General features: G+C 37.0%; 1 protein-coding gene and 3 long non-coding RNA genes across 6 annotated transcripts; 3 read left to right on the forward strand and 1 right to left on the reverse strand.

The window, feature by feature from the left end:
- The first annotated feature begins 1,633 nt into the window (after positions 1-1,633).
- LOC113474967 lies at positions 1,634-2,292 on the forward strand. Its single transcript, XR_003396680.1, has 2 exons — positions 1,634-2,138; positions 2,209-2,292. It is a non-coding gene; the product is annotated as an uncharacterized LOC113474967 (long non-coding RNA).
- A 1,327-nt stretch (positions 2,293-3,619) lies between these two features.
- LOC113474968 lies at positions 3,620-6,258 on the forward strand. Of its 3 annotated transcripts, XR_003396683.1 has the most exons (5): positions 3,620-3,765; positions 3,871-5,250; positions 5,313-5,915; positions 5,997-6,088; positions 6,167-6,258. It is a non-coding gene; the product is annotated as an uncharacterized LOC113474968 (long non-coding RNA). The 3 variants fall into 3 exon arrangements; XR_003396682.1 differs by having other exon boundaries at positions 5,313-6,088; XR_003396681.1 differs by lacking the exon at positions 6,167-6,258 and having other exon boundaries at positions 3,653-3,765; positions 5,313-6,151.
- A 597-nt stretch (positions 6,259-6,855) lies between these two features.
- On the forward strand, positions 6,856-8,336 carry LOC113474961. The gene is made up of 3 exons (XR_003396675.1): positions 6,856-6,982; positions 7,051-7,108; positions 7,178-8,336. It is a non-coding gene; the product is annotated as an uncharacterized LOC113474961 (long non-coding RNA).
- A 1,023-nt stretch (positions 8,337-9,359) lies between these two features.
- Positions 9,360-10,591, reverse strand: LOC104266507. Its single transcript, XM_009862894.3, has one exon. It carries the CDS (start codon positions 10,337-10,339, stop codon positions 9,566-9,568), a length of 774 nt encoding a protein of 257 aa, XP_009861196.1. The 5' UTR covers positions 10,340-10,591; the 3' UTR covers positions 9,360-9,565.
- Between the last annotated feature and the right edge of the window lie 3,452 nt (positions 10,592-14,043).

Raw genomic sequence — 14,043 nt, forward strand, 5'->3', positions numbered from 1 at the left:
AACATGGACCAGTCTGGCCTATCGACTGACCGTTAATCGCCGAACCTTTCCGACAACCGAGTACGCTCGGAACCCGAACTACCGACACCTGTTTTAAGGCGATCGCGCCGAGAACGGCGAAGCCCTAATAGATTCGGCGATTGGACCCAATAATCAGTTAAATCGTTTAGCCCTTTATTCCCATGTTATTCGTTTTCATTTTATCGGGGAAGAATGTAACGAATTTAAATCACCCTTTCGATCACTGCGTTTTAAGTTAACCCCGTGATGTTATTCTGTTGGAAATGATTGGAATCTGTTGGAAATGTGGCACGCAGCATAATATTTGAAGTGTGCGCTGTATGTGGAAAGTGGGATGACCCCGGTGGTGGTGCACCCGGGAGGCAGGACGAAATGTGTACACTGGTTTCATAAAAATTGCTGTGCCAACAAAACAATCCCTGCGGGAAGGAATAATAGTAGCCCCTACGTGTTTTTTTTGTTTATTTTTCGTTTTTAATTACCAAAACATTTGTTATTAAAAGGTTTTTGTTTTTTTAGTTACATGTGTCAGTTTTTTTCCAAACTTGAATTTTTGTTATTAAATTTGTTATTAAAAAGAGTATTTTTTATTCACGTGTGTCAGTTTTTTCCAAACTTGAATTTTCCACAACTGCGGATTGTTGATTCAATCCGCAAAGAGAGGAAGAGAAAGCGAAAGAAAAAAGGACACAATGTGTCTATCCGAAGCACAGAAATAAAAAAGAGTACAACGCGCAACTGCCCAAAACCGTGATATATTCTTTTTACATGGAGCTATACAGAGAATACGGAAAATTTTTTCCGCTAAGAGGCGATGACAAATTCGTTTTTCTATTCTATGGGGAGGTTTATACACATAAGATATTATCCCCAACCCCCTATAACCCCTAACTCGCCAAACAAAAAAACTTGAAAAAAAATATTCCACTGTGCGGGACTCGACCCGTTAAAAATGAAACAAAGAGAGTTTAAGATCGCACGCAAACCGTTACACCACAGACTCGACGACAGTAAACCCAAGAGCGTATATAACCGACCTAATGTGGGAAATATGTTCTTACTAGTTTTATGTATTCAGAAATATATTTTTATTATTTAATTAGTTTGTTTTACACTTATTAACAACGTTGTGCGTTTTTCCTTACACCACAGACTCGACGACAGCAAACCCAAGAGCGTAGATAACCGACCTAGTGTGGGAAGTATGTTCTTACTAGTTTTATGCATTCAGAAATATATTTTTAATATTTAATTAATTTGTTTTACACTTATTAACAACGTTGTGCGTTTTTCCGTGTTTTTTAAATAATTATCGACACCTAGCGGAAAATGTTTTTCGTCTTCTCTGTATAGAGTCCCATGTATTCTTTTTTCTATTCACGTGACCGCCAACTCCGTCCCCATTTCGCTTCGTCTCCATTGTAAAAGATAGGCGCATACTATTTCTGGAAGGTTTTAGCTGTTTATTTCAAACATACACCAACTATTTAAGTTTATTAGGCCAGGTTAGTTATAACATTTTTTGCAACTTAATAATTTTGAAAAAAAATGTGTTTGTGTGACTTTCGAGAGTAAATGTTTTGCCTTTTCATAGCCTGCTATACGTTTCATGACGCAAAAATTACCCAATAGTACAATTTTTGATCATATTTCAGCTCATGATCCAACATGCTACATAAAGACTGAGGGTCGAGACCGAATGGGGTAATGCGTCATATATATAAAATCCGCTGGGTGACAGTAGCGTTACGTCCTCAATACATTTCTGCTATGTAGGTAGAGAAAGGCGAGATATGTTGTAGTCTACCAGTCATGTCGGTAAACATGCATGTTTATTACGAGCGCTACGTAATTACGAAGATATTGAGCATACGCAATATATATATTATACAGAAGAATATTGTTAATGTTAATATGCCTGGATTGCTCTGTTCCAAATTGCAACAAAAGAGGTGGTCACGAATTTCCAAGGGATACTCGCTTAAAAAGAAAATGGATTTTAGATATAAAACGAAGTTCAAACAGTCCAAGTAGGAAGCTATAGAATCCAAAAGAACGTTCTTTTGTATGCCGCAGCCATTTTCTTCCTTCTGATTACAAACCAAAGATATGTCCAGGTATGTAGATGTGTTACATCAATTTATATACCTTAGCCCTAGCGTATTGACCTGTACACATATATTTTAGCCATGAAGAGAGCTATTTTAAAAGATACTGCTGTTCCATCTGTTTTTTCTTTTAATAAAGAAGTAAAGAAAAGAACCACAAAAACATCAAGGAAGCAACATGTTTTAAAGATGATGAAGTAATTAACTTTGATAGAGTTTTATTAGGCTACAGGAGACCATTGTAGAAAATGAATGTGCTGTCCAAGAAGAAATTGAACCGCCTGTTGTAAAATTTTATGTTGATGCACAGGCTACAGGAGACCATTGTAGAAAATGAATGTGCTGTCCAAGAAGAAATTGAACCGCCTGTTGTAAAATTTTATGTTGATGCACAGGCTACAGGAGACCATTGTAGAAAATGAATGTGCTGTCCAAGAAGAAATTGAACCGCCTGTTGTAAAATTTTATGTTGATGCACAAGTTCAATGCTCTCTTCCTACTAAAGATAAAAGAAATACCAATATTAGTACAAGATACACGAGTATGGAGATGTTACAGCATGACAGCAATGCTGTCCAATACTATACAGGATTTGATGATTTTGAACATTTGTTTTTCTTCTTTCAATGCCTTGGTCAAGCAGCCAATAATCTAAAGTACCAGTCATCCTTAATGTCACCTCAAGAGCAATTGTTTGTAACATTAATGAAGCTACGTCAGGCACAAGACAACAAAGCAATTGCTATACTGTACAACATTAGTGAAAATACAGTTTCAAAGATATTTCGTACATGGGTAAACTTCATGTATTTTCAACTCAAGGAAATCGATACATGGCCATCTAATGATAATGTGAAGGAGTACTTACCCGGATTCGCATAACATGTCCCCTCTACCAGTAGCAACAAGTATTTCACCAATGCGAGATGATGTTATCCTAAATCTTCTTTCATTGTGCCACTGCTTGCAAAATTATGTTGTGCTTTTGTAGCTTGTTCAATTGCCAACGCTTGCTCAATTGTAATCTAAAAACAGCAGTTGTATTTAACGCAAACTGTTTGGTATAATATCATAATTTCTTACTACCAGTTGTCTATCTGCCCAATATTCCACAAATGGCAATGACAGGTAATCATGGTCCATTTGTGCGGTGATTAAACATGCTGTGTTGTACAAGTATCGAAGAGTGATGCTCTTTGAGGTAGATGCACATTATTGAACAACACAGCGTCGAACGTGATCTTGGTAGCCTTCCATATTCCTGTGCTCCTCTCGTCTAGGATCATCAAAGATGGATTCATTTACCCCAGTTTCTTTTGCCATTTCTTTAACGGTTAACTGGAGGTCCTGTAAATATAAATTGTGGTTGTTTTACTGGCTAAATAAAATTTCCTATAATGAAAACAAACTTACATACACCTCTATGAAACTTCTTTGGATGGTGAAACATCTGTAGCTGGCGCTTGTGCAGGACTTCTGAAGAAGCACTGTACCAGATGTTTTTGCATGTATCAGCAGGTAGCAGACAGACGCAACATGTTTGCATGTACAGTGTGGGCCTTTTCCAGCTGCACATTCGCAATCCGTATTTAGAATTTCTCCCATAGCATTAATTTTAATTTTATAACAATAAGAGGTGGTTTTAACATGTTTGCATGTACAGTGTGGGCCTTTTCCAGCTGCACATTCGCATTCCGTATTTAGAATTTCTCCCATAGCATTAATTTTATAACAATAAGAGGTTGTTTTCTTCATGGATGTTGATACAACACCAGTGATAAAAACGTCATGATTTTTGGAAAACATACTACAGACTAAAACTCTGCCAGATTCAAGTAAAAGCCTTCCTTTTTGTAATGATTTGAGATCTCATCGTTTAGCATACGATCTATATAAAACACAATTGTTTGTTTTTGTAATTTTGATCTATATAAAACACAATTGTTTGTTTTTGTAATTTTTTATTGTATACATCAGTAAGTATTATTAACGTTTTACATCACTATTAGTTGATATCCACTGCACCTTCAAAAAAGTTTCTGATATTGGAGGTATAACACTTTCTTCAGTTAAACTTTCAAAAGTACCACTGTCTGATGTAGGCCAATCTGGTATCGTTGCTAGGGGAATATTAACTGAATACATAACGTGAAATTGAAATGCATTACCCCTGCTCTTTCCCCTGGTCATGCCGATATTTTATGCTTGGGTTAATTTTTTTATATTCAGTATTATTCCTATTAATCGAACGAGAAAATTTAAAACAAATTAAAGCAACTATAGTTTAGCAGCAGCTGACCAATGAAATATATACTAGTATAAGTTAATTTTTTCCGTATTTATCCCTCTTACCAATAAAGCCGCTTTTATCTTATCTACTTTAATTCTTCCGGTTATCCACTCTTATTTTTCAGCCATTAAATGTTTATGAATTTTCGCTTGTTGCGCCCGGCTTTACCTTGCTGCTAAAGTTTTGTTATTTAATTAGAATTACGTCTGTAGCGGTTTATTAGAGGAAAAACAACGCCTTCTCACCGCGACTCACAAAATAAGAATGCCGAATTTTTAAAAAATGCATGAATAAACACAGACTTACGATAAACACCACCACCAGGGGGCTCGTCACACGTCATTTAATATAGACGCATAGTGAGGAATTTCTAGCCTCGCCATTCTGAATAAATAGTCACGCCACTCAGATCTTATAGCCCCGATATTCCGAACTTAGAATCAGAGAGTTACCCCTGCAAACACTGCTCTGCTCAATTTAAAAATTTGACATCACTGAGAAAACATGGTGAACTTCATCATAACACATAAAGGGCAAAGCTGCTATCTGTAATCATCGATCATGCCAGAGGAATACACACTGTTACTGCCGCAGTGGTGTAGCTGTTTTGTTTAATAATAGTCCCTTCTGTTCCGATCCATTGATTGACAGTACAGCGAAATTTTACGTTACGTCATAGCCACGTCTCCTATATTCATTATCGCTACAGCGAACTTCTTCTTTTCGCCATAGCCACGAATCGTTCTTATTTCATTTTAAGAGTAACCGTCATGAAAGCGTGATGTATTTTCCCCTGTGAAATTGTGTTAGCGACTACACGCCAAATTGCAGGTATTATTTTGTAAGTTTAATGACGATTGTTTTATAGTTATTCGTTTATATTTGTTTTATAGTTACCGCAAATAAAGGACCAACAAAGGAGAGCCTGATAGCGCGTAACTGCTTTAAGCAATCTAAAAGAGGCACCAACGAAGTACGTGCCGAAACAACACACACGGTCGTGAAATCTGAAACCGGATTATTGGCTCCAATTCATGTGCAGAAACACGTTTCCCAAGACTCTTTTTGCAGCAATGAAAATTGCTTTGTATTAATGGAGAAGTGCAATGAAGATAAACCCGGCTATTTAATGTCCTTTTATAGTCTGGGTTATTCTTCTCGTTATGTGTATTATTCTGTCTTTACAAAGAACGAGCAGTATTTTTTCAACCTTGGCCGCGTAAGAGTCACATTTGTCAGTGAGCTATGCATTTGGTCGTGCGAGTGTCCTTATTCCAACAGCACATCAATTTGCATTCATGTTTTTATTGTATTATTGCCCTTTTAAGCTTAATTTAGTATATTTTTCAGAAACGAAAGGGCCAGATAATCGAGATGAACTTCAATTAAATTACCTCTTACAAGCTCACAAAATACCAGAAGATATTGAAGAACAATATATGTTAAGGGAAAGTTCGTACCAAACATTATCTGGTTCAAACTGGCTGGATGGAATGGTTAATAAATTGTTACTCTGTTTTAAATACTATTTTTGCTCCTGATACAGACCATTGAATTTTACCTAAACATATTGACAGGGAATAAAAATATCTTGGTGCTGGACTGCTTCATAGTAGACAGCATCCTAAATGAAAAGGATGAAATATACAAACGCCATACGCTAGACAAGGTAAGATTTGTCCAACTGGTGTTCAGCATAAATTCTGTTTATATGGTAATCCTATAACCTGCTGTCTATCTATTTTAGGTCAATTTCTCGACATATAACAAAATTATTGGAAGTTCACTGGGCTTCATAGTAGACAGCATCCTAAATGAAAAGGATGAAATATACAAACGCCATACGCTAGACAAGGTAAGATTTGTCCAACTGGTGTTCAGCATAAATTCTGTTTATATGGTAATCCTATAACCTGCTGTCTATCTATTTTAGGTCAATTTCTCGACATATAACAAAATTATTGGCAGTTCACTGGAACTTATTGGTATGTTTAGTTAGATTGGTATGATGTAACAACTTCGAACAAAATGTATATTTCAAATTTGTTCGAACAAAATGTATATTTCAAATTTGTTCAATAAATGCAGATTGCAAACATAGATGAACAGTCACTTTGTGTTGTTGAACCAACTGGTGTGGACAACACAGCAGATTCTCTAAAAATCACCGAGAGATTTCGGTAATATACCTTAAAGTACTGCACTGTATACAACTTGTATTGTTTCATACAAAATAAAAACATTTCTATTTTTACCAGAAACTACCTTTAAGTTAAGACAAAAAATTGTTAAGAATTTAGTGGAACAAATGCTCCCATCCAGCACCCTATACAGATGGACTCGTCCAATTGCGGAATTTTTGTATTAAAAGTAAGCTTCTCTATTGGCCATTTCAAAAATATAATTGTGTTCAAGCGCTAGTTCAAATATAGTAATGAGAGTTTACCTTTTTGTTTCTATAGATTGCTGAAGCAGTTGTGGAACACAAAAGTAGTTGTTTTTTCCCATAAACCATCAAACATTTTCCCATAAACCATCAAACAAACCATTCTAGATGCATCAGGTTTGTACTACACTAGAACTTCTTTGTGGATTATTTTTTCACAAGCATTTGTTGTTCTTTCTATTTAGATCCAAAAGATGAATTTTGCAGTTTGTGTGGGCAAAAGACTTGCGAAAAAGTAATTGGGTGAGATTAAGATTAAAAATATTTTTAAAATCTACATTCGACAATTAGTCTAATTGTTTATAACAACAGATTTCCTGTGACCAATGCAGCAGGTGGTTTCATCGAATGTGTTTAGAAATCAACGCATCAAATTTTAAAGTTATTTCAAGTGAACCTTGGTTCTGTTGTGCTTGCAAATAAACTTTTTGTATTGAAAAATATTCACCTCTGTTTTAGTTGTTGTTAAGTTAAGTTGATAGTAAAAGGCAGTGACGTGAATATAGTAAAAACATCGACAACGAATAACAGAAGTGGCGTGACCAGGGGAACTGGAAACTGGCGTGACCACGAAAAAGAAGTGGCGAGGCGAGCTCGCCGCAATAAAATCAGGACCGGTATTGGACTATAAAAGAGTCTATAAACTGACTTATGTGGGTAATATTATTTTTCCTATAAATATAAAAAGATTCGAAATAAAGTATTCTAGGATATCCTAGAATACCTAATTGTTCTGTATTGTGAATTCTATTGTCTGATAAGATGTCCCCATATTTCAATATACCCCTTTCTGCCCATTCGTCGTAAAATATTGCTTTTCCTTTGATTAATACATGTTTGTTTAAAACCACAGCGGTTGATGTTGTGTTGGACAGTTGTTCAGTTTAACCGTTTCAGCCATGTTAGCAGGTCGGCTTGCAATGCTTGAAGCGGAATGAGCGATTTGTACATTTTGTTTTGCTGCGACAAATTAGACCCAAGAGCTGCTGATATCGTATGTAAGGGAACAACGGGAGTTTCAATGTCTTTCCAGGGAGCACTATAGTCTGAATCAAGTAACTGTTTAATCGATCGACTTCTGAGCGCAGTTATGTAGGATCCTACATCGATCATGTTGGTTCCTCTATTTTCAAAATCGTTTACTAACACCGTTCGTTTATTCTTTCCCAACTCGATCCCCAGAGGAATGTGAAAATCATTCTATTCAGTTTACGCACGAATTGTTCTGGAACGAGAGCTTGTACCATGCTGAGTTTGTATAGTAGTGGGATGATTAAACTTTTAATGATTGTGACTTTTCCCAGAAGTGTAAGTCCACGTCGCGACCACATGTTTATAATTCGTTGAGTGTTCGCTAGGCTACTGTCGAAATGTAGATTAAACAGTGTTTCTTTAATGTTTCGTTTTCCTCAATGTCACTTCGATATTAGGCAAATTTTACAAAGATACCTTAAGTTTCGTTGCCGGGTATACGTGTTAAGTTTGTGAGCCAAAAAGTAAAATCACGGCAATTTACATGCAAAACTGCAGCTAGATACACCAGTTTATGGTAATGTTATGCGTTTTTGTTTGTATTTTTATATTTTATACATGTTCTTTTTTGTTTTTGGTTAGTAAACTTGATATTTTCTGTTTTTTTTAATCTTTAATCGATTGAGTGTTGAATAAAAGTTGATTATTTTTGTGAGGTTTATTATTGTGATAAGATATAACATTAGTAGAAAGCCATTTTTACGCGCAGAAGTGCTTGGTTTTTAAAAAATCGTTATGTTTGTATATGCCATGAGTTTGAGTTTGTGTTGTGTAGTGTAAAACAGGTTATACATATGCTCAATTTGTTCTGCAGAAGAATTGTCGACAACACCGATACATTTAGAAGCAAGATGGAAACCGAAAGAGTGTGTGAATTACATGTATCAGTTTGGTTATACATTCATCAATAAGCTACAGATTGGTTTGTAAACCCATCATTTCAAGAAAAAGACAACATACATAACATAATACAAACACAGTACTGACATTATACATAGTACTGGGCTGATGAATCAAAGCAACAAACTAATCATTGCTTTACTACAAACCAGTGTAATAGTAAAACACAATGTGTGTGTATTTTATGCACATATATGTATAACCAAAGCAGTTATCATTTACTTTCAATGCCTTTAAAAGCCCATTCTGTTTTATTTTGTACATGAAATGCACTTTTGTTATTGTTTTCATGAAGTTGTGTTTTGTTATACTTTTCAATAAAACTAAAAACATAGAACCTGTGCTATATTACAAATTGATTCAGCAGGCACAAGTAACTTCAAATTATAACATGGCTGAGTGGTAAGTTAGAGAAAAAAGTTAAGTGGGACTAGCATTTGTTGTGTATATTAGATATATTTGTGTTATATGTATATTAATACATTGCGAACAATACATTTTTTACCAAATTAGTGTTTATAATAGTTTCGACTACTTTTGTTTTTTATTGGTAGTAATTCTAAATTCAAAATCACTCTTAATTATGTGAAAATATTGATTAAATGTATTGCGTACATATGGGGAGAATTAAAATATTAAATTTCGACGTTTAAGAAAACAAGGCGAAATGGCCATGTGAACGAACGTCAATTCTGACCAAAAATTGCCTCTTTTTTTGGCCTGGCCAATTTTGGAAAAGACTCTTTTTCGTTTGGCCATGTGAACGGGCTAACTGAGGCATTTGTGAAGTTCATTTCTCGCTCCCACGAAATTTGTACCTTGGTCGGATCTTAGTTGTTTGATTGCTCCTCTGCGACATAGAAACCTGCGTAGAGAATTAATGAAGGAGATGGTATCTAATGAGTTTGCGCTCTCTAGATGAACCGCTCTCGACGCCATGCATGTAAACACGACCCCGTAGCGTTTCAATATGGAACGTCGCTCTTTGATATAAAACGGCCCAAAGAAGTCTACTGCCGAGTACGTAAAGGGGGACTTTGTTCTGTACGATCTACTGGCAAATCCGCCATCCTCTGCGCGTCTCTGGTGGCCTGCGTGTTCGTCTGCAAGTAATACATTGAGATATAATAATAAGCAAGAGCAGAGGATCCACCAATAACCATTCTGTCGTATATGATTGTGCGTTATTCCTCGGCCCATGTGATTTACGTCTTTGTGGTGAGTCCTGATAATCAGCTCCGCTATGTGACCCTTTCTCGGCAAAATTGGGTGATTCTCCACATCTTTAAGATTAGACAGTCGTAATCTTCCTCCAACACGAAGAACTCCGTCGTTATCTACAAATGGATATATTCGATACAAAGAACTGGTTAATGTAACACCAACTCGTTTGTGAATACTTGGACTATGTTCCGATCGAAAAACCGGGGACAATAATGTTGTCATTTCGGCCGCAAAATGTTTCATTTGATAGTTTTTTAATATTAGAATTTCGGCTCTTTTCATATGCCGATCTTGTACGTGGTCAGGAAGAGTTTTCATCACATATTTTTCTCGTAGTCGCAAACAATTCGCTACTGCTCGCTTCGCGCGAAACCAGTCAGAAAAGTAATCTAGCCGTGTGATGTCTAATACATCTAAAATAAAATCTTATTTAATGACCGTCTTGTATATGCATTTGCCTTTTTCATTTCTGTTTGAAGAAATGCCTCAATATCAGGTGATGTAGCTTGATCACTCGGGAAAGCAATCTCCTTCTCCCAGAGGAATGGAGGACCACATGTGCAGTGGGTTGTTAGCCCTTGCTATCCACCCAAAAATTTGCCAAAAAACGACCTTGCTATCCACCCAAAAATATTAAGAATACGATTTATAATGCAAGTTGTGTTGCATAAATGCACTCATTTTCGCAGACACTACTGCTGCTGTTAACTCTTAGGCACGGTTACAGGTTTTAGTGGTATTACTCTGAATTTCCCAATCAAAAGTGTACAATACACTCGGCCCCAATCGTCCACTAACCGCAAATATGAACACTGTCCATAACCTGCAAGACTAGCATCGGAAAAGTGATGAATGGATACGTCTTTTACCTCACCGAACTGCTTTGGCTTGTATGAACGTTGAATCTCAAGACGATCTAGCTCAACAAGATCGTTCCTTCACTTCCGCCATCTTGATGAAAGATAGTCCGGAAGTGGGTCGTCCTAATCTGCTTTGGTTTTGCACATCTCTTGTAAAATCCGCTTTCCCTCCAACACTACTGGACCTAGCAAGGAAAGAGGGTCATAAATTGAACGAACAAAGCATATTTCTCCTTGTCAGCGGCTTATATCTTTCAATTCTATCCTAAATTTAAAGGCATCATTTTGTACGCACCATACCATTCCCAAGACTCTTTGGATCGGAAGGCGATCTTTATTGAGATTGATCTCAGTCATCTCACTTGCCTGATCGCCTTTTATTGCTTGTAATTTTATGTAGTCGTAGTCCTGCCTCTGCGCACAATTTTTTACTTGCTCTTATAAGACTTACGGCCTGATCACATGTGGGCACAGACATAAGTCCATCGTCAACGTATAAGTTGTTTCCCACAAACTCTGCAGCATCTGAACCAAAATTCGCCTCTCCGTCATCTGCAGCTCTCTTTAATCCAAAGTTGGCTACTCCTGGGGAACTTGCCGCGCCAAATAAATGAACAGTCATTCGGTATTATTTTACCTTACCGTTAATAAAGTTATTGTCTTGCCACCACAAGAACCGAAGGTAATCACGATCTTCCTCTTGTACGAAAAACTAATGAAACATTACTTCAATGTCGGATGTTATTGCCACCTTCTTCTTTCTGAACCGTAACAGTACTCCTACCAGACAGTTGCTTAAATCTGGTCCTTGCAACAAATTGTTATTCAATGAATAGCGTTCATACCTCGGCAGAGCAGTCAAATACAACCCTTATCTTTTCTGACCTAATTTTATGATAAGACTCCAGTATGAGGGACATAGTTTACCTTTCCTAGTTTTCCCAGAAGTTGGTCTTCCGGTATTTTCTCGGCACAATTCTTCAGCACGTTGCCCATGAAACGCTTATGTCAGAATACTTTGGACTTCTTATAAACCTTCTCCGTTGTTGCATCAATCGCTTCAACGCAAGAGTGGTCGATTGTTCGGAAGTGGCAAGTCACCTATTACGCAGCGGCAACGGCATCTGATAGTGACCATTTTTCAACTTAATGATGCCTTCCTGCAATAGTCTAATAAATTTAGTGTCGTCGATTGATAAAGAAAATTGTTGTTTTAAAGTCAGAGTGCAAAAGATTTAAAATTACAGAAGGAGTTAATAATACTTTCTTTGCCTGTACTTTCTTTGCCCGAGAGGTGCTAACTAAATTATGACGCCTCAACGATGGTACACAATTGGCAGAACATTTATTTACCACGGCCTCCATGTTACAATTCTGGTGATCTTTGCACACTATTCCAACAACCGAGGATTGAGCGTTGAGCAGAAGGTTCTCGGTCTTATTGCGCTCGGCAGGTTGCTGCCAAAAAGTAGACCGATTTCCAGATCTTTTCTTAAATGTTTCCATTGTTTTGCCGTTTCTGGTCTTGGAATCTGGCTTGATGGGTAAAGACTGATGACAGTGGTACTCGTTCAGATTTGTCGTAGCTTAGAACTTTCTCCCGTATTCGATGACAGGGTGTTAGTACATTGCTTCTGTGAACCGTGGGTAGGTTTAAATGGGTTCGTATACCACCAACGTTGAATCTGTAATAAATGATTTGTTCGATTGATCATCAAGTATACAATAACATAGGGTTTCATTGTTTGGATTGCCTCTTGATCTAACCCACACTGGAACTATCATAGAATTGTCGCAGCCATGGTCTTCGCCGACAGAACCGCAAACTCTCGTGCATCGGTTGTTCGCGTCTTCGATTGTCCTTCTGTTTATGTGCAATGTAGTAAGGTGTTTCTTATGGCAAATCCTGCACTGAACGCGATGATTACAGAAACGCGCTGTGGGAAGTACTTGAGCCACAACTATAGCAAATCCTTCCATCGCGCAGAAATTCGAGCTTTTCAGCGCGTGGTAGCGAATCAAAGCGAGAACAGTTATCCAAGTGGTGCATTTGCTTACAATACAAGCACCTATTACACGACATTTGCAAATTACTGGTGGCCTCGTTGGAGCTAGCCACATGCATGAACGTGCGTGTCGTTGTTGCTACCTCCTTTCCACTTGTTGAACATCCAGACATTGTAACTCGGGTATATTTTCCAGTTCCGCTTGCTTGTTTAGAAACGCCACACACACCGCTTCTCTCCACCTCGAAACTATTACCTGTGGGAGACGGGACAGTATCTTTGTGTTCTCTTGAGGAAAATCTAAAATCCTCAGGTTGTGGACTTTTCTCTTCGCAGCAGCAACTTGGTTTATGAAGTCCGCGTACTTTTGCAATGAATTGAAATCTTCGACATGTATTCTGTGACCGCCAACTCCGTCCCCATTTCCCTTGGTCTCCATTGTAAAAGATGGGTGCATAGTATTTTTGGAAGGTTTTAGCTGTTTATTTTAAAAACTACACCAACTATTCAAGTTTATTAGGTCAGTTTAGTTATTTAGTAGGTTAACGCTTACAGTTTACCACTTGTTTAGGAAATCTAATTACTTTATAAATTTAATTAAAAAAGTTCAAACATACGGTTTGTTAGAAATATATATATATATTAGAAATTAGTTTTTTTACACTATATCTTTAAATTAAGTCAAAAAACGAAGAAAAACTACATAAAACGTCATCGACTCCATCGACTGCAATAGTAAACGAGAACGACCTGCGAAAGAGAGAGAGTGCATCATGCTCTCTCCTTTGCCGACATTGGAGATGCGCGTTCTATTCTTTTTTATATATGTGTGTTTATATGACTCTGCTTTAAAGGAACCCGTTGAACTACTCGATATTTCCACAGAACTAAAAAAGAATAGAACGCGCATCTCCTATGTCGGCAAAGGAGAGAGCACGATACACTCTCTCTCTTTTGCGGGTCGTTCCCGTTTACTATTGTAGTCAATGGAATCGAGGTCGTTTTATCTAGTTTTTCCTCATTTTTTGACTTGATTTAAAGTTATAGGGTAAAACAACTTTTTTCTAATATACAAATATTTCTAACAAACCGTGTGCTTGAAGGTTTTAAATTAAAATTATTAAGTAATTAAATTTCCTAAAAAGTGGTAAACTGT

The sequence above is a fragment of the Ciona intestinalis genome, unplaced genomic scaffold (assembly GCF_000224145.3).
Source record: "Ciona intestinalis unplaced genomic scaffold, KH HT000062.2, whole genome shotgun sequence".
NCBI classification, from domain to species: Eukaryota; Metazoa; Chordata; class Ascidiacea; order Phlebobranchia; family Cionidae; genus Ciona; species Ciona intestinalis.

Bases quoted from the DNA above. Each gene is read 5' to 3' on its own strand.
- LOC104266507 (XM_009862894.3), bottom strand. From the start codon at position 10,339: ATGAAAACTCTTCCTGACCACGTACAAGATCGGCATATGAAAAGAGCC.